Consider the following 20,779-nt stretch of genomic DNA (forward strand, 5'->3'; position numbering starts at 1 on the left):
ACACCGGGATCGAGAGCGGGTCTGTGAAGAACATCTCAGCCCGGGAGAGACAGAGGTCTTAAGGTAATGTGTGTGATCTCTGAGGTTTTGTTCCATGTCCAAATTTCTTAACTTTTTGCCAGTGTTAGAGTAGCATTTATAAGTGGTGATTGACATAATTTTGGTCTCAATAAACTCGTTAAATTTTCCCGTCTTTGTCAATTGTTGAATCCTCTTAGCCTTTTGGATATAGTGGCTGACAACCGTTTACATAATTAATGACAGTCATAGAAGTACTCTCCAAGTCAAGCAATGTTTCTTGCCTCGTTGCTTGATATAGTCTCAATGGTCAAAGGCAGATGGTGGCAGCGTATTTCATCCTGTGTTAGCATCTCCTTGTTGGCAGTGTACTTTGTAGTCCCGGTGTAATCATTATATGTCAGCTCATAAGTGTTATCAAGTGCAACTAATGGGGAAGTGTTACTCAGGATAGTTTAGTGTTCCATTATAGTGGGGTTCCATTATAGTGGTACATTTTAGTGGCGGTGTTATACAATAGAGCGGGGTTACAAGTACTTGCGTAACTGCTTCGTGAATCTGGCCCCCTGGTCTGATCAACGAGGCTGTTGGTCGCGTCTTCTCGCAGCCTGAGGTATGAGATTCATACATGAGTCACAGCCTAGTGGAAGGCGTTACCAAGTTATATACTGAACACTGTGTCGTCTAGCTATATCCCTTATGTGTACAGGAGGAGTGTTGAAGTCTCTTTGATACTGACACAGTTCTCTCTCAGCACCTAAATTATTGGGACCGTCTCAGAGCTCTCAAAATATACTCTCAGGAAGGAGACGAGGGAGGTATAACCGAACATGTACATGGAAGGTACTGCAGGGCAAGGTCCCAAACTTGCACAGTAGAATAGCAAATAGTTTGAGCCGTAAGGGAGAGTATACTGTGCTGGGAATAGTACCGTGAGGAGTATACTGTGCTGGGAGTCGTACTGTGAGGAGTATACTGTGCGGGGAGTCGTACCGTGAGGAGTTTACTGTGCGGGGAGTCGTACCGTGAGGAGTATACTGTGCTGGGAGTCGTACTGTGAGGGGTATACTGTGCGGGGAGTCGTACCGTGAGGAGTATACTGTGCGGGGAGTCGTACCGTGAGGAGTATACTGTGCGGGGAGTCGTACTGTGAGGAGTATACTGTGCGGGGAGTCGTACTGTGAGGAGTATACTGTGCGGGGAGTCGTACCGCGAGGAGTATACTGTGCGGGGAGTCGTACCGTGAGGAGTATACTGTGCGGGGAGTCGTACCGTGAGAAGTATACTGTGCGGGGAGTCGTACCATGAGAAGTATACTGTGCGGGGAGTCGTACCGTGAGAAGTATACTGTGCTGGGAGTCGTACCGTGAGGAGTATACTGTGCGGGGAGTCGTACCGTGAGAAGTATACTGTGCGGGGAGTCGTACCGTGAGTATACTGTGCGGGGAGTCGTACCGTGAGGAGTATACTGTGCGGGGAGTCGTACCGTGAGGAGTATACTGTGCGGGGAGTCGTACCGTGAGGAGTATACTGTGCGGGGAGTCGTACCGTGAGGAGTATACTGTGCTGGGAGTCGTATCGTGAGGAGTATACTGTGCTGGGAGTCGTACCGTGAGGAGTATACTGTACTGGGAGTCGTACTGTGAGGAGTATACTGTGCTGGGAGTCGTACCGTGAGGAGTATACTGTGCGGGGAGTCGTATCGTGAGGAGTATACTGTGCGGGGAGTCGTACTGTGAGAAGTATACTGTGCGGGGAGTCGTACCGTGAGAAGTATACTGTGCTGGGAGTCGTACCGTGAGGAGTATACTGTGCGGGGAGTCGTACCGTGAGAAGTATACTGTGCGGGGAGTCGTACCGTGAGTATACTGTGCGGGGAGTCGTACCGTGAGGAGTATACTGTGCGGGGAGTCGTACCGTGAGGAGTATACTGTGCGGGGAGTCGTACCGTGAGGAGTATACTGTGCTGGGAGTCGTACCGTGAGGAGTATACTGTACTGGGAGTCGTACTGTGAGGAATATACTGTGCTGGGAGTCGTACCGTGAGGAGTATACTGTGCGGGGAGTCGTATCGTGAGGAGTATACTGTGCGGGGAGTCGTACTGTGAGAAGTATACTGTGCGGGGAGTCGTACCGTGAGGAGTATACTGTGCTGGGAGTCGTATCGTGAGGAGTATACTGTGCGGGGAGTCGTACCGTGAGGAGTATACTGTGCTGGGAGTCGTACCGTGAGGAGTATACTGTGCTGGGAGTCGTATCGTGAGGAGTATACTGTGCTGGGAGTCGTACTGTGAGGAGTATACTGTGCGGGGAGTCGTACCGTGAGGAGTATACTGTGCTGGGAGTCGTATCGTGAGTATACTGTGCGGGGAGTCGTACCGTGAGGAGTATACTGTGCTGGGAGTCGTACTGTGAGGAGTATACTGTGCGGGGAGTCGTACCGTGAGGAGTATACTGTGCTGGGAGTCGTACTGTGAGGAGTATACTGTGCGGGGAGTCGTACCGTGAGTGAACATTGCTGATAATTATTGACCCTGACCCCAGCGGGAGAGGAACTCCCCGGGAACTGAACATCTTTGCCCTTATAGGTCAGCTTTTCACAGCTCTGGGTTGGAGGTCGTGTGTGTATGTGTTGTGTTCATAGTGTTGATGAACACATCTTGAGTGTGTTCATCACTGGTCCCTTGTGCTTCCCTCTCGTATCCTAGGTGCCTTAACAATGGTAGTCAGCTGTTCTTCCCTTCTTCTTCTTCTGAAGAACATTATTCGTCATTACGTCATGACATCTTGACAAGCAACACTGAAATAGTCGACAGATATAACGACAGCAGGAGACTGGACATCAGCGAGGCGCTACATATTAAGGAGTTACGGGCTCACCATAGCCCGTGCTACTTGGAACTTGTTCCGAGTAGCTGAATCTAAAACAACAACAACATATTAACAGGTCAACACCAGCAATCAACAACCAGTTAACACATAATTATGGTCTACCCCACTTCAAGACCTCGAGCCAATGCAGAGACAGCATGCAATGACCTTACTTTAGGAACATAAGCTGCCCATGTTGATATATTTAATACCCAATTAATACTCCCCTCCCCCTATGTTATGCCGTTCATCAACTTGTTCTTTACCACCTCGCCCAAAGTTAATCCAATGCTAAACACTGTAAAATTGTCGTTGAAAATGTAAGGTGTACCTTGCGAAACGTATACCTAGGTGTCAGACCATAATAAAACGTGAAAATGAACTTTGGAGAGTTAATTTTTCAAGTTCCCTTGTCAGTGAAGAAAACATAGAGAAGAAATATTGAGAAGATTCATGTTAGAATCATTAATCTTACTCTTTCTATTAGAAAAATTACTAGAAAAATTTAAAAATATTCATGAAAAGAGGGAAACTAAAAAAGTTGAATTGAAACTAAGTGTATAAACTTGTACAGACGAGCTAGCCCTGAGCTTGAAGCACAAGCTTCAAAGACCCGTTATTGTTTACTAAAGGTGTGAGTTGTATGGTATACAAGGTCTCCATACTCCTCAAGTTAGTGACCACCATTACAAGGACCTCACATGTTGAACAAATCCACAAGGGCCGTGACGAGGGTTCGAACCTACGTCCGAGAAAAACCCTTGTCACAGCCCTTGTGGATTTGTTCATTTGATGTATCACGCTATTGTGATTTGTGTGTACCTCACACGTTGACCTGGCGAGGGACGGGCTGGCCGACGGCCTGCCACCACTGGTCCACCTACCTTGAGGTTACCTGCAGGTGCTTCCGGGGCTTAACGTCCCCGCGGCCCGGTCGTCGACCAGGCCTCCTGGTTCCTGGACTGATCAACCAGGCTGTTGGACGCGGCTGCTCGCAGCCTGACGTATGAGTCACAGCCTGGTTGATCAGGTATCCTTTGGAGGATACCAGGTTGGTCCACCTGGCGCAAGCGGCGGTGGACCTCCTCCAACACGGGTCAAAGGGTCCCTTACTCCTGGGGGTCAAAGGTCAGCTCACGAGGTCTGGTATTTGTGGCCCACAGTCTGGCTGTGTTGCTGCTCTGAGTGAGCCACATGTGTGGGGGGTGTGAGCGAGCCAGATGTAAGCAGGTGTGGTGGTGTGAGTGAGCCAGGTGTGTGGTGGTGTGCGTGATCCAGGTGTGTGGTGGTGTGCGTGATCCAGGTGTGTGGTGGTGTGAGTGAGCCACGTGTGTGGTGGTGTGCGTGATCCAGGTGTGTGGTGGTGTGAGTGAGCCTGGGTGTTCCTAGGCCTACCTGTACTGGTGTTTGCATAAGCCCGAGGCTCAGGGTGGGAGGTGTACACGTGACCTGGGCAGTGTAGGGTCAGTCAGGACGTGTCAGCGCAGAGGTAACACTCGCGCCATTTAGTGCGGGTTCGAATCCTGGCCAGGAAGGATTGTCGTGACGCCAAGCCTTTGCATCAGTTCACCCAGCAGTAATTGGGTACCCGGTTGTTAACTAGTTGTGTTCTAGGGGGAAGCTAACAGGTAAGACAAAGGTTGAGCTATGGGAAGGGAAAGCCGTCGGTCTGGTAAGTTAGTGATCTAACTTAGCGTGTCAGTTAGTTAGATCTAACTGTTAGGTCACTGTTAGGTCACTGTCAGGTCACTGTCAGGTCAGTTAGATCTAACTAAGCGTGTCAGTGATCTCGTACCACCATATGATCAAGCGTATATGCGAATGAAAACTCCACACCCCAGAAGTGACTCGAACCCAGACCACCAGGAGCACAATGCAACTGGGGTACGTACATGGTACCTTAACCGCTTGACCATCAGTGACCGTACAAAAGATGATGGTAGCCGAGGCTAATTCCCCATCGCCCCGACGGCACTTTGATGATAATCTTGGGCATAGTTATTTCATCAAATCACCTCATTTTGTGGGAATTAACCTCGGCTACCATCGTCTTTTGTACGGTCACTGATGGTGACCGCATAAAAGTTGGCAGCTAACATAAGAGCCAGCTTAGCTGCCAACACCCACACATCGTGTCAGCAAGGCGGACAGCCCGCCTGCTTTCATACCTCTCACTGTATTTCCCACTTCTATACTTCCCTTCACCTACGCCTCTCCTTCCTCTTTACTCCGCAAAAAAAAGTTACCCTGCCCCCCTCACCCCTGGCTGCTGGGGGGCCCGCCCCCCACAAGTATAGTGTGCCCGCCTCCCTACCCCTGCCCGGGTCCCAGCTTTTTTTTTTTTTTTTAAGTAAAGAGGAAGGAGAGGTGAAGGGAAGTATAGAAGTGGGAAATACAGTGAGAGGTATGAAAGCAGGCGGGCTGTCCGCCTTGCTGACACGATGTGTGGGTGTTGGCAGCTGAGCTACGCTGGCTCCCTCTTGTCAGGGAGCTGTGAGTGTTCTCATGTGCTCATGTTCTCATGTTCTCATGTTCTCATGTGCTCATGTTCAGCGGTCCCAGCACATTCCCACCTCCCTACCCCTGCCCGGGTCCCAGCACATTCCCACCTCCCTACCCCTGCCCGGGTCCCAGCGGGTCATCAACAGTCCGGGCACGTCCCAGCAGCTCCTCACCCCCCCCCCCCCCGCCCCAGGATGCCCACCCACGGGCCTTCTTATTTTGTCTTTTATTTTCTTGTGGGAGTACTGACCACGCTGTGGGAGTACTGACCACGCTGTGGGAGTACTGACCACGCTGTGGGAGTACTGACCACGCTGTGGGAGTACTGACCACGCTGTGGGAGTACTGACCACGCTGTGGGAGTACTGACCACGCTGTGGGAGTACTGACCACGCTGTGGGAGTACTGACCACGCTGTGGGAGTACTGACCACGCTGTGGGAAAAGTTGTAGAAATGTGCACGATAGAAAGTGTTAAGAGCAGTCCTCGTGGCGCAGTGGCAACGCATTCGCCCCGCGCTTCCCAAGCGATTTGCCCTGGGTTCGTATCCAGGCCGGGGAGGATTGACTAGGCGCCAATCCTTAAATGTAGCGTCTGTTCACCCAGTAGTGAATGGGTACCTGGTTTTTGAAAGATTGGGCGGGTCGTGTTCCAGGGAAAATTAAGATTACGGACCTTTCCGAAAGGTGTTTATATATATGTTTACCGAAACATATATGCAATGTTTATAACCCAAAATGTTGATATATGCATAAACAAACATTATGATAGTAGGCAGGGTGTCCGCCTTGCTGACAGCCTGTCTGTGTGTTTACCAGCTAAGCTAAGCTTGCTTTTTCTTGACAGTGTGTGTGTGTGTGTGTGTGTGTGTGTGTGTGTGTGTGTGTGTGTGTGTGTGTGTGTGTGTGTGTGTGTGTGTACTCACCTAGTTGTACTCACCTAGTTGTGTTTGCGGGGGTTGAGCTCTGGCTCTTTGGTCCCGCCTCTCAACCGTCAATCAACAGGTGTACAGATTCCTGAGCCTATCGGGCTCTGTCATATCTACATTTGAAACTGTGTATGGAGTCAGCCTCCACCACATCACCCCCTAATGCATTCCATTTGTCAACCACTCTGACACTAAAAAAGTTCTTTCTAATATCTCTGTGGCTCATTTGGGCACTCAGTTTCCACCTGTGTCCCCTTGTGCGTGTTCCCCTTGTGTTAAATAGACTGTCTTTATCTACCCTATCAATTCCCTTCAGAATCTTGAATGTGGTGATCATGTCCCCCCTAACTCTTCTGTCTTCCAGCGAAGTGAGGTTTAATTCCCGTAGTCTCTCCTCGTAGCTCATACCTCTCAGCTCGGGTACTAGTCTGGTGGCAAACCTTTGAACCTTTTCCAGTTTAGTCTTACCCTTGACTAGATATGGACTCCATGCTGGGGCTGCATACTCCAGGATTGGCCTGACATATGTGGTATACAAAGTTCTGAATGATTCTTTACACTAGTTTCTGAAAGCCGTTCGTATGCTGGCCAGCCTGGCATATGCCGCTGATGTTATCCGCTTGATATGTGCTGCAGGAGACAGGTCTGGCGTGATATCAACCCCCAAGTCTTTTTCCTTCTCTGACTCCTGAAGAATTTCCTATCTCAGATGATACCTTGTATCTGGCCTCCTGCTCCCTACACCTATCTTCATTACATTACATTTGGTTGGGTTAAACTCTAACAACCATTTGTTCAACCATTCCTTCAGCTTGTCTAGGTCTTCTTGAAGCCTCAAACAGTCCTCTTCTGTTTTAATCCTTCTCATAATTTTAGCAAGTGTGTGTGTGTACTCACCTATTTGTACTCACCTATTTGTGCTTGCAGGATCGAGCATTGACTCTTGGATCCCGCCTTTCCAGCTATCGGTTGTTTACAGCAATGACTCCTGTCCCATTTCCCTATCATACCTAGTTTTAAAAGTATGAATAGTATTTGCTTCCACAACCTGTTCCCCAAATGCATTCCATTTTTCCACTACTCTCACGTTAAAAGAAAACTTCCTAACATCTCTGTGACTCATCTGAGTTTCCAGTTTCCACCCATGTCCCCTCGTTCTGTTATTATTACGTGTGAACATTTCATCTATTTCCACTTGTCAATTCCCCTGAGTATTTTATATGTCCCTATCATATCTCCTCTCTCCCTTCTTTTCTCTAGTGTCGTAAGGTTCAGTTCCTTCAGCCGCTCTTCATATCCCATCCCTCGTAACTCTGGGACAAGCCTCGTCGCAAACCTCTGAACCTTCTCCAGTTTCTTTATGTGTTTCTTCAGGTGGGGGCTCCATGATGGCGCGGCACACTCTAAGACTGGTCTCACGTAGGCAGTGTAAAGCGCCCTAAAAGCCTCCTCATTTAGGTTTCTGAATGAAGTTCTAATTTTCGCCAGTGTAGAGTACGCTGCTGTCGTTATCCTATTTATATGTGCCTCAGGAGTTAGATTAGGTGTCACATCCACTCCCAGGTCTCTTTCTCGAATCGTTACAGGTCGGCTGTTCCCCTTCATTGTGTACTGTCCCTTTGGTCTCCTGTCACCTGAACCCATTTCCATAACTTTACATTTACTGGTGTTAAACTCCAGTAGCCATTTCCCTGACCATCTCTGCAGCCTGTTTAAGTCCTCTTGGAGGATCCTACAATCCTCGTCTGTCACAACTCTTCTCATTAATTTTGCGTCATCCGCAAACATTGACATGTATGATTCCACTCCTGTAAACATATCATTTACGTAAATTAGAAAGAGGATTGGTCCCAGCACCGATCCTTGAGGTACTCCACTTGTTACTGTTCGCCAGTCCGACTTTTCGCCCCTTACCATTACCCTCTGGCTCCTTCCTGTTAGGTAGTTCTTCACCCATACTAGGGACTTTCCGCTTACTCCTGCCTGCCTCTCAAGTTTGTATAGCAGTCTCATGTGCGGTACTGTATCAAAGGCCTTTTGGCAGTCAAGAAATATGCAGTCTGCCCAGCCTTCTCTGTCCTGCCTTATCCTTGTTACTTTATCATAGAATTCTAAAAGGTTTGTTAGGCATGATTTCCCTGTCCAGAACCCATGTTGGTGCTTGTTTACAAACCCAATGCTCTCCAGGTGCTCAACAAGTGTGTGTGTGTGTGTGTGTGTGTGTGTGTGTGTGTGTGTGTGTGTGTGTGAGGTTCTTCACGTGTATGTTAACATATGAGGATGTTTGATCAGACCACACACTAGAAGGTGATGGGACGACGACGTTTCGGTCCGTCCTGGACCATTCTCAAGTTGATGCTCAAGTCCATCGACTTGAGAATGGTCCAGGACGAACCGAAACGTCGTCGTCCCTTCACCTTCTAGTGTGTGGTCTGGCCAACATTCTTCAGCCACGTTATTGTGGCTCATCGCCTGCATATGAGGATGTTCTGACATGAATGTTGTGGAGCATTCAAATAGACATTCCAATACATTGAAATAGACATTCCCATGGTCCAATTCCAGCATTCATATGTTTCTGTTTTTTTTTTTGCATTTTCTGGTCAACATTTTAGCTAGACTAATGTATTGTGTGACTTGGTCTGAGGCTTTTGGGCCACCAACCGTACTCCAGGTCTCATCTTTGAGTAATCTTCCCAGCATTGGGTTCTAACATTTCGATGGTGCTGCACACCCTAGTGGCTTGGTGCTGTAGTGCTTTGGTGCTCCTGGAGTGTTCCATCATATATGGTGGACGGTGTTTTCTCACCTCTGCTTAGTACCGTGTTTTGTATTTCTTTTTAGTTTTGAATGTGTCTTTAAAGGTATGTAATGGTACTGGAGGATATTCAAGATGTCACCGGATGAAATCTATGTATAAATGTAGCTGTCTGTTCATGCTAAGGTTATAGACTGTTCTTACTTTGCCTCAAGTTGATGCGGGTTCTGAGTTTGCTTTAGCAATGTGTTTTATTTAGAACCTTTGTTGAAATTGAAATTGAAATTGAAATAAGTTTATTGAGGTAAAATACACACAAAGGGATGAGGTAGCTCAAGCTATTCTCACCCCGTTCAGTACATCGTGTTAGTACATACATAGACACACATCACAAACAATGAACCTGTTACCAAACATTCTGAGAGAACCTTTGTTTGTTAATGCTTATTTTCCAATGCTTTTTTCAGAGTCGTTTATGCGTTATGTTGCCGCCTTGGGTGTTGGTGTGTCTGTGCTTGTCCAGGGTGGCACAGTAGTCCACTTGTGTCGTCCACATGTGTCCAGGGTGGCACAGTAGTCCACTTGTGTCGTCCACATGTGTCCAGGGTGGCACAGTAGTCCACTTGTGTCGTCCACATGTGTCCAGGGTGGCACAGTAGTCCACTTGTGTCGTCCACATGTGTCCAGGGTGGCACAGTAGTCCACTTGTGTCGTCCACATGTGTCCAGGGTGGCACAGTAGTCCACTTGTGTCGTCCACATGTGTCCAGGGTGGCACAGTAGTCCACTTGTGTCGTCCACATGTGTCCAGGGTGGCACAGTAGTCCACTTGTGTCGTCCACATGTGTCCAGGGTGGCACAGTAGTCCACTTGTGTCGTCCACATGTGTCCAGGGTGGCACAGTAGTCCACTTGTGTCGTCCACATGTATCATGTATTCTGATGCTCCTTGACTTATGTATGGTTTCTCATGTACCGTATAAAACCATATATATAAAACGGAATAAAAATCACACTATAGAACGAAAAAGCAATGTAAAGGATCTATGGGTAATCACGTCAGAAGACTTTACCTTTACAGAACACAATAAAGTAGCTGTCACGACTGCGAGAAATATGACAGGTTGGATAACAAGAACCTTCCAAACAAGGGATGGATGCCATACCAATGATAATACTATATAAGACACAAGTGCTCTCTGGGGTGGAATATTGTTGCACTAACAGCCCCATTCAGAGCCGGAGAAGTTGCTGACCTGGAGAGTGTGCAAAGATCCTTTACCGCTGGAATCCATTCTATAAGTCATCTTAATTATTGAGACTGATTAAGATTTCAAAATCTGTATTCTCAAGAGCGCAGGCGAGAGAGATGCATAATAATCTACACGTGGAAGATATTAGAGAGATTGGTTCCAAATCTGAATACAGAAATAACATCACATGAGACCAGGAGGCATGGCAGGATGTGCAGAATGCCCCCGTTGAAGAGCACAGGTGTGTAACACTGTAAAAGTGTTTGGTTTAACAAATGGGCAGAGTTTCTTTCACCCTGATGCCTCTGTTACGTACCAGTAAATAGGTACCTGGGAGTTAGATAGTTGCTACGGACTGCTTCCTCTGGGTGTGTAACAAAAAGGAGGTCTGGTCGAGAACCGGGCCGCAGGGACGCTAAGCCCCGAAAACATCTCAAGAAGAAGAATCTCAAGATAACCTCCACCCTGTCTAAAGGTCAAGAGCGTGACCTCTCTCACCTTCAGCAAGGGGTGAGGAGGCCCGGCCCTCAGGGGAAAGTACTCCAAATTTAACCTGTTAAGAAGTATATCAATCCACTACATAAAGGACACAGGTTATGAACAAGTGGGTTTACTAATTGGCTTCATCAAATAATTCTTTCTACTCCTTAAAATGATTCAATAAAATAATTGTGAACCTGAATGTGACCTCTTGATGTTCCTTGGTACAAGACTGTTTTGAGTAGCATCTTCTTCCCCGTCTCAAGAGTACTAGATTAATGGAACAAAATTCTACAAGATATATGAAAAAATCCACAAGGGCCGTGACGAGGATTCGAACCTGCGTCCGGGAGCATCCCAGACACTGCCTTAATCGACTGAGCTACGACAGGGTAAAAAAGAGTTGAAACCGAAGTTCTACTGAACTTACTGGACTTATATCTACAAGATATATGGTCTTGTTGTAGATAATGGCAATGGGTAGTGGGGCACAACTAGTACAGGTGGCCTGGTCATGAGTCGACTTGGTTACAGGTCGACCTGCCCAACCTATTGACCCGTACAGAGGTCCTGAAGGACCACTTACCAGTCATCACTTCCCCTCTCCCTCCGCCCCCCCCCCACACACACACCATCTGGTTGATGGCCCTATATACAAGGTCGGCTGACATAGGCTGAGTTAGTGTGAGTTCGGAGAGTGCCACGGCAGCGGGTCTGTGTCCGACACAGGGGTCGGCGGCCATCACATCTATGGCTGGTGATTGCAGAGTGTCAAGATAATTTTTATTTTTTGAATTGTGTCATCTCAGTAGATCATCCCACCGCTGCCACCATTGTAACGTCAGATGGAACTCACTAGAGAATTGTAACGTTCGTGGCAACCTTTGTCTGAAGGTTGTTAACGAACTACAATGTTACGAACTGTGAACTATGAACTTCCTACAATGTTAACATTAACAATCACTCTTCCCAACAAAGTTTACATACCAACAATACACTCCACAGTACACCCTTGTAGCGGATAAGAGGGATAATTGGGAGTAGAACTACACACGAATTGTCAATGTTATGACAATTAAATGCAGGATCTAATTATTCCTTACCGGTTAATGGCTGTTAAATGCACCCAGCACCCCTTAGCAGATGGCATTAATGGGGTCATGTGTGAGAACCATTACTGTTGGTGGCTCCATTTGTTTACTGTGTTGTTGTTGTTGTTGTTGTTGTAGTGCAACCATTGGCACTGGATGTTTCGTGCTGTTGACGAGAGATGGTGCCAGGTGCAGGTGTGTGTGGGAGATGGTGCCAGGTGCAGGTGTGTGGGGGAGATGGTGCCAGGTGCAGGTGTGTGGGGGGGAGATGGTGCCAGGTGCAGGTGTGTGGGGGAGATGGTGCCTGGTGCAGGTGTGTGGGGGAGATGGTGCCAGGTGCAGGTGTGTGTGGGGGAGATGGTGCCAGGTGCAGGTGTGTGTGGGGGAGATGGTGCCAGGTGCAGGTGTGTGGGGGAGATGGTGCCAGGTGCAGGTGTGTGGGGGAGATGGTGCCAGGTGCAGGTGTGTACTCACCTAGTTGTGTTTGCGGGGGTTGAGCTCTGGCTCTTTGGTCCCGCCTCTCAACCGTCAATCAACAGGTGTACAGATTCCTGAGAGAAAATCTGTGTGTGGGGGAGATGGTGCCAGGTGCAGGTGTGTGGGGGAGATGGTGCCAGGTGCAGGTGTGTGGGGCAGATGGTGCCAGGTGCAAGTGTATGGGGGAGATGGTGCCAGGTGCAGGTGTGTGGGGGAGATGGTGCCAGGTGCAGGTGTGTGGGGGAGATGGTGCCAGGTGCAGGTGTGTGGGGGAGATGGTGCCAGGAGCAGGTGTGTGGGGGAGATGGTGCCAGGAGCAGGTGTGTGGGGGAGATGGTGCCAGGAGCAGGTGTGTGGGGGAGATGGTGCCAGGTACAGGTGTGTGGGGGAGATGGTGCCAGGTGCAGGTGTGTGGGGCAGATGGTGCCAGGTGCAAGTGTGTGGGGCAGATGGTGCCAGGTGCAGGTGTGTGGGGCAGATGGTGCCAGGTGCAAGTGTATGGGGGAGATGGTGCCAGGTGCAGGTGTGTGGGGAAGATGGTGCCAGGTGCAGGTGTGTGGGGGAGATGGTGCCAGGTGAGTGGTGCAAGGTGCAGGTGTGTGGGGGAGATGGTGCCAGGTGCGGGTGTGTGGGGGAGATGGTGCCAGGTACAGTGTGTGGGGGAGATGGTGCCAGGTGCAGGTGTGTGATGCCAGGTGCAGGTGTGTGGTGCCGGGTGCAGGTGTGTGCGGTTAATGTGGTCGGCTGTCGGGACTTTCCTGATGTCAGCTGAGGAAACATCGCCTGGGAAATTTATTTCAGGAAGTTCGGGTGCTGAGCACGCTGGTCGGGTGCTGAGCACGCTGGTCGGGTGCTGAGCACGCTGGTCGGGTGCTGAGCACGCTGGTCGGGTGCTGAGCACGCTGGTCGGGTGCTGAGCACGCTGGTCGGGTGCTGAGCACGCTGGTCGGGTGCTGAGCACGCTGGTCGGGTGCTGAGCACGCTGGTCGGGTGCTGAGCACGCTGGTCGGGCGATGAGCACGCTGGTCGGGCGCTGAGCACGCTGGTCGGGTGCTGAGCACGCTGGTCGGGTGGTGAGCACGCTGGTCGGGTGGTGAGCACGCTGGTCGGGTGCTGAGCACGCTGGTCGGGTGCTGAGCACGCTGGTCGGGTGGTGAGCACGCTGGTCGGGTGCTGAGCACGCTGGTCGGGTGCTGAGCACGCTGGTCGGGTGCTGAGCACGCTGGTCGGGTGCTGAGCACGCTGGTCGGGTGGTGAGCACGCTGGTCGGGCGATGAGCACGCTGGTCGGGCGCTGAGCACGCTGGTCGGGCGCTGAGCACGCTGGTCGGGTGGTGAGCACGCTGGTCGGATGGTGAGCACGCTGGTCGGGTGCTGAGCACGCTGGTCGGGCGATGAGCACGCTGGTCGGGCGCTGAGCACGCTGGTCGGGCGCTGAGCACGCTGGTCGGGCGCTGAGCACGCTGGTCGGGCGCTGAGCACGCTGGTCGGGCGCTGAGCACGCTGGTTGGGCGCTGAGCACGCTGGTCGGGTGCTGAGCACGCTGGTCGGGTGCTGAGCACGCTGGTCGGGTGCTGAGCACGCTGGTCGGGCGCTGAGCACGCTGGTCGGGTGCTGAGCACGCTGGTCGGGCGCTGAGCACGCTGGTCGGGCGCTGAGCACGCTGGTCGGGCGCTGAGCACGCTGGTCGGGCGCTGAGCACGCTGGTCGGGCGCTGAGCACGCTGGTCGGGCGCTGAGCACGCTGGTCGGGTGCTGAGCACGCTGGTCGGGTGCTGAGCACGCTGGTCGGGTGCTGAGCACGCTGGTCGGGTGCTGAGCACGCTGGTCGGGTGCTGAGCACGCTGGTCGGGCGCTGAGCACGCTGGTCGGGCGCTGAGCACGCTGGTCGGGCGCTGAGCACGCTGGTCGGGCGCTGAGCACGCTGGTCGGGCGCTGAGCACGCTGGTCGGGCGGTGAGCACGCTGGTCGGGCGCTGAGCACGCTGGTCGGGCGCTGAGCACGCTGGTCGGGTTGGTAGGTCCACCTTTACCTTCATAGCTGTACTTGTTGGATTCTTTCTCGTCTTTGTCTGGTGTGTTTGTCATTGTTTCCAAGCACAGATGTTTGTGATGTTTACTTGTTTACTTGCTGTAGCTTGGCGCCTTGTTAGAGAAGCTGCCTCACTGGTCGTTGGGTTGGTAGTATGGTGTCATCTTCTACACACATGAGACACTTGGAGTTGGACTGTGCACTCCTTCAAGTGACCAGGTCACACTTAGTTGTTTCTCCTGTCTGAGGGACAGTTTAGAATCATGTGGCCATACTTATAGTTTGCTCCAGCAGTTCCTTGTACTTCAAGTCCCGCGTCTTCACTCATGCTGCTCCGGTTCCTTCCCCCCCCCCCCCACCGTCCCACCCGTCCCAGTCCTTGTCCATTAATCTCATGATTTTCCGGGTTTAAGCAGCTTTTTACGAATGATAACAAATGCTTGCTGTGTTTACCGAGGCCACAGTCAGTATGCTATATTTAAATTTCGATATTTTGGTAATAATGAAAAGTTAATGTTATCTATGGATTTACCGTCAGTTGACGGTAAGCTTGTAGTGAGGACCCCGTGGCCACCACCTACACGGCCGGGAGAGTGAACACCCACATGCCTATACCCACACGGCCGGGAGAGTGAACACCCACATGCGTACACCCACTACTCAATCGCTACCCAATCACCCACTACACCCAATCTACCAGTTGATTGACAGTTGAGAGGCGGGACCAAAGAGCCAAAGCTCAACCCCAGCAAGCACAAATAGGTGAGTACAAATAGGTGAGTACACAGCCGGGAGAGTGAACACCCACATGCCTACACCCACACCACTTTACCTACACAACGTCTACAGTGAACAGTGAAGACATGTTATCATCAACTTGATGTAAACATAAACTATCATAGACACGTGACACGTCTAACTAGTCGTGCCAGCAGACTCACTCATAGATGGATATTATATCCTTAAGAGCAGAGAGCTCTCCAAGCCCACACCAGCGGTGCGGGGGCTCACCAGCCTCACCTCGTCCTCCCACAACCAACCAACTTGGCTCTCTCATCATTTATTTATATTATATAATACTCGGCGGGTACCCGGCGGTGCTCGGGACACTATGTATTTTCTCCCATCTCCCAGTCTGCCCTCCTTCTATTGGGGGACCAATGGGAGGGGGAACGAGGGAGATGTATGGGTTTCATCTCCCCTCTTTTTCCTCCGCCTCGCTGCATTTCCCCCCCTCCCTCTACTCTACCACCTTTGTCCCCTCTTCATCCCCACGTCCCTTTCTCTCAGTAAATGTATTATTAAGAACGTCTGGATTATTATTATTTTTTTTTTGTATTGGCACGTTTAGGTACATGTGCATTTGTGCAGGTGTCCTAGACTATATGAAGGGGAGTGCAGTGTGTCATAAAGCTAGCTCCGCGATGCTATACTCCCCGTCACACAGGATGGTTAGTCATACACAGGCATGTGATCACAAGTCTGCACTGGTAAATTTTGGGGGCAAAATGAGAATATCATAATACGCTAAGAGAACACTTCTCTGGTTCTTCTGTTTCTCTAGTCTCCACCCATGCCCCCTTTTATTATTGGTATTCGTTATGTTCATCTTTTTTTCCTACTCTGTCAATCCCCCTAAGTAATTTGTACGTCTCTATCATGTCCTCTCTCTTGTCTAGTGATGTTAGGTTCAGGTGTATTAGTTTTTCTTCATACTTCATCCCTCGGACTTCTGCGACAAGCCGCCTTATTGCAAACCTTTGTACCTTTTCAAGTTTTCTTGTGTTGTTTATAAGAAAAGGGTTCCACCATGGTGCTGCATACTCTAAAACTGGTCTCACGTAGGTTGTGTACAGTGATCTAAATGTCTCCTTATTTAGTTTCCTGAGTGATGTTCTGACCTTTGCCATTGTAGTGTTCTCCCGACGCCATTATATTTATTTAGGCCTCAGGAGTTAGGCTTAGTGTTATATCCAATCCTAGTATTTTTCTCTGGTCGTTTCGAAAAGGTAGTTTAATTCCTTCATCTTGTGTGTGTGTACTCACCTATTTGTGCTTGCAGGATCGAGCATTGACTCTTGGATCCCGCCTATTCCCTTGGATGTGTGTACTCACCTAGTTCACCTAGTTGTGCTTGCGAGGGTTGAGCTTTGTCTCTTGGTCCCGCCTCTCAACCGTCAATCAACTGGTGTACAGGTTCCTGAGCCTACTGGGCTCTATCATACCTATATTTGAAACTGTGTATGGAGTCAGCCTCCACCACATCACTTCTTAGTGCGCTCCATTTATTAACTACTCTGACACTGAAAAAAGTCTTTCTAACGTCTCTGTGGCTCATCTGGGTATTAAGTGTACTCTGTACTCGCTGTACTCTCTGTACTCTGTACTGTACACAGTACTCTGTACTGTGTACTCTGTACTCTGTACTCTCTGTACTGTGTACTGTACACAGTACTCTGTACTGTGTACTCTGTACTGGGTACTCTGTGTGTGTGTGTGTGTACTTACCTAGTTGTACTTACCTAGTTGTGCTTGCGGGGGTTGAGCTCTGGCTCATTGGTCCCGCCTCTCAACTGTCAATAAACTAGTGTACAGGTTACTGAGCCTATTGGGCTCTATCATATCTACACTTGAAGCTGTGTATGGAGTCAGCCTCCACCACATCACTTCCTAGTGCGTTCCATTTATCAACTACTCTGACACTAAAAAAATTCTTTCTAACACGTCTATATTAATGTGTGTGTGTGTGTGTGTGTGTGTGTGTGTGTGTGGCAGTAGAGACGCCCACGCCGCCCACCTGGGAGTGACGGTGCACATGCCGTTTCTCCCGCCAAAAATATTGGTGCCTCACATGGTAGCGCGGAGGACGCCCTCGGGAGGTGGAGACCCCCAGGGGACCCCAGGGGGCTCCAGGGGGACCCAGGGACCCCCAGGGGGACCTCAGGGGGTCCCCAGGGGGACCCCAGACGTGCCCCCCCTTCTTGCTGGTCTTGGAGGGGAGAGGAGAGTGGGGGGGGGGGGGGTGAGAGGCACTTGTGCTTGTCTAGGTGGTGGGCGAGGGACAACACTCCTGGCGGTGGTGGTTGACGCCCCTGGCAACCCTAGTGTAGGTTGATGGCCATAGTGTACAACACTGAACGAGTGAAGCCAAGCAATGTTGCCAGTCACCACGGCAACACACCCTTTGGTGTGTTGCCGGGGTGACTAGCTGGCCTCTGAGTGGCCGTGCGCCGGGGTGTCCTCATCAACAAGTGTCGTAGGTCTCAGATGATCTCCTAGCAGGGTTCGACGCCTGGTGCTGGCACTGTCATCCATATCACCTAGCTCACTCTCGCCGGCGTATCTCCGACTCAAATTCACTGTGTGGAGGACAGGTGTTTGGTGGAGCGGCGAGCACTGGCCGCCTGGGGGTGTCAGGTGGAGCATGAAGAACCAGTCACTCGGTCAGAGTCACGCCAGAGTCGTGCTGGGACAACCGACCAGGACTACGAAACCTTCCGAAACCAGTCAAGGTGGTGTTCCTGGTGTGTTTACATGCACACTGCGTCACGCTGTAAGAGTGGGAAGCGTGTAGCGCCAGGCAACATGGTGGTGGTGGTGATGGTGGTGGCCGGCGAGCAAGAGGCTACCAGCAGTGAGTGCCTCTGTGCTCGGGTCCTCTCACCCAGCTGCTGCCGGGACCCGCCCTCACCCTATATGGTGGTATTGGCCGCCTTACTTGGTAATGTTAGCAACGATGATCCTTTATGGTGCGGTGCTCCCGCCCCCACACCTGGCAACACACACACACACACACACACTGGTAGTGTGTGTGTACTCGCCTAATTGTAATCACCTAGTTGTGCTTGCGGGGGTTGAGCTTTGGCTCTTTGGTCCTGCCTTTCAACCGTCAATCAACTGGTGTACAGATTCCTGAGCCTACTGGGCTCTATCATATCTACATTTGAAACTGTGTATGGAGTCAGCCTCCACCACATCACTGCCTAATGCATTCCATCTGTTAACTACTCTGACACTGAAAAAGTTCTTTCTAACGTCTCTGTGGCTCATTTTTGTAATCAGTCTCCACCTGTGTCCCCTTGTTCGCGTACCACCCGTGTTAAACAGTTTATCTTTGTCTACCCTGTCATCCAGTGTCGTAAGGTGCATTTCCCGCAGTCTTTCCTCGTAACTCATGCCTCTTAGTTCTGGGACTAGTCTAGTGCCATACCTCTGAACTTTTTCCAGCTTCGTCTTGTGCTTGACAAGGTACGGGCTCCATGCTGGGGCCGCATACTCCAGGATTGGTCTTACATATGTGGTATACAAGATTCTGAATGATTCCTTACACAGGTTCCTGAAGGCTGTTCTGATGTTAGCCAGCCTCGCATATGCCGCAGACGTTATTCTTTTTATGTGGGCTTCAGGAGACAGGTTTGGTGTGATATCAACTCCTAGATCTTTCTCTCTGTTCGTTTCATGAAGTACTTCATCTCCTATTCTGTATCCTGTGTCTGGCCTTCTGTTTCCACTGCCTAGTTTCATTACTTTGCATTTACTCGGGTTGAACTTGAGCAGCCATTTGTTGGACCATTCATTCAATCTGTCCAGGTCATCTTGTAGCCTCCTATTATCATCCTCTGTTTCAATCCTCCTCATAATTTTTGCGTCATCAGCAAACATTGAGAGAAATGAGTCTATATTGTGTATGTGTGTGTGTGGGGGGGGGGGGGGGGGAGGGCCTGGTAACTGAGCGGACAGCGCGTAGAACTCGTAATCCAGTGGCCCGGGTTCAATTCCCGGCGCCAGCAGAGACAAATGGACAGTTTCTTTCAACCTTATGCCCCTGTTACCAGTAGTAAATTGGTACCTGGGAGTTAGACAGCTGTTACGGAGCTGCTTCCTGGGTGTGTGTGTGTATGGATAAAAAAAATAGCAGTTAGTAACAGTTGATTGACAGTTGAGAGGCGGGACGAAAGAGCCAGAGCTCAACCCCCGTAAGCACAAATTGAAGAGTACAAATAGGTGAGTACATACACACACACGGGCATGAATAGCCCGTGTTGTTCATACGGGAACAGAGTAGCCCGAACAAGGAGGATATTACCTTACACTAATACCTCTCCCCTGGACACCTGACTTCACTCCATCTCGGAGACGGTACAGAAATGGTTGGCCGGGTTTCCTATCACCTAATGACTCTGTTCACCAAGCAGTAAATATGTACCCAGTAGACCAGACCACACACTAGAAGATGAAGGGACGACGACGTTTCGGACCGTCCTGGACCATTCTCAAGTCGATTGACAATCGTCGTCGTCGTCCCTTCACCTTCTAGTGTGTGTGGTCTGGTCAACATACTTTAGCCACGTTATTGTGACTCATCGCCTGCATATGTACCCAGTAGTTGGTCCGCTTGTTATGGGGTTACATCCTGGAGCAGTCCTCTTATCTTTCTTGAATATCTTCAAGAAGGATAAGAAGATTGGACTCAAGATTGCAGTACAGGTTACCAGACCCCTCTATTACCGTCCTATTGGTGATGAACCTGTTAATGAATATGCAGGTGCACTTCTTCCTGACAACTACTCAAATGCTGAAGCCTACGTTTCTGCAAAAGATTTATACTCTGGTCGTCGTAATGCAGTTCTCATTAGACGTTCTCATCTCTCAACGCCTCATTAGACGTTGAGATCTAAGTCTCGAGTGCGAAAGACTTGGTGTAAATTCCTTACATAAATTTCACCAATACACAAGTGTGGGGTTTTATCTTGTGTTATTATGGCTGTGAGAAGACTTTACCATTACTTAGTATTAGTATTATTATTACACACAGAAATCACAATAATGTGATATATCAAATTAACAAATCCACAAGAGCCGTGAGGAGGGCTCGAACCTGTGTGTTGAGTATTCCCAGACGCGCTCTAGTCCATTGTACCACCACACGGTCAAAAGAACTGCAACTTGTATAAAAGAACGGACTATTGTTTTGACCATGTCGTGGTAGTTATATATATATATTATATATATATATAACATAAACCCTGACGTGTGTAGTTGCCTGTCCATGTGGTCCCCAGTCACATGTGGTCCCCAGTCACATGTGGTCCCCAGTCACATGTGGCCGCCGGTCACATGTGGTCCCCAGTCACATGTGGTCCCCAGTCACATGTGGTCCCCAGTCACATGTGGCCGCCGGTCACATGTGGTCCCCAGTCACATGTGGTCCCCAGTCACATGTGGCCGCCGGTCCACATCAGCTATATATATTGGCCACAATAATGTTTTCAAGAGGTTGCAGATTATAGCTTCAGAGAGAGACTGTAAAGTTGAGGTGTGTAACAGGTGGTGTTGTCAGAAGTGGCATAACCTGTGAAGTGTTAGTGTTGCAG

The 20,779-nt window shown here is 50.0% G+C and overlaps 2 protein-coding genes across 2 annotated transcripts in view; one reads left to right on the plus strand and one right to left on the minus strand.

The window, feature by feature from the left end:
• Positions 1 to 20,779, plus strand: part of Exn (Ephexin) — a 371,388-nt gene that overhangs the window by 132,767 nt on the left and 217,842 nt on the right. The gene's annotated exons all lie outside the window — the stretch shown is intronic.
• Positions 13,169 to 14,461, minus strand: LOC123773901 (uncharacterized). The gene has a single exon (XM_045767850.2). The coding sequence runs from the start codon at positions 14,459 to 14,461 to the stop codon at positions 13,169 to 13,171; it is 1,293 nt and encodes a 430-aa protein (XP_045623806.2).

Source organism: Procambarus clarkii, chromosome 10, assembly GCF_040958095.1.
Source record: "Procambarus clarkii isolate CNS0578487 chromosome 10, FALCON_Pclarkii_2.0, whole genome shotgun sequence".
NCBI lineage: Eukaryota > Metazoa > Arthropoda > Malacostraca > Decapoda > Cambaridae > Procambarus > Procambarus clarkii.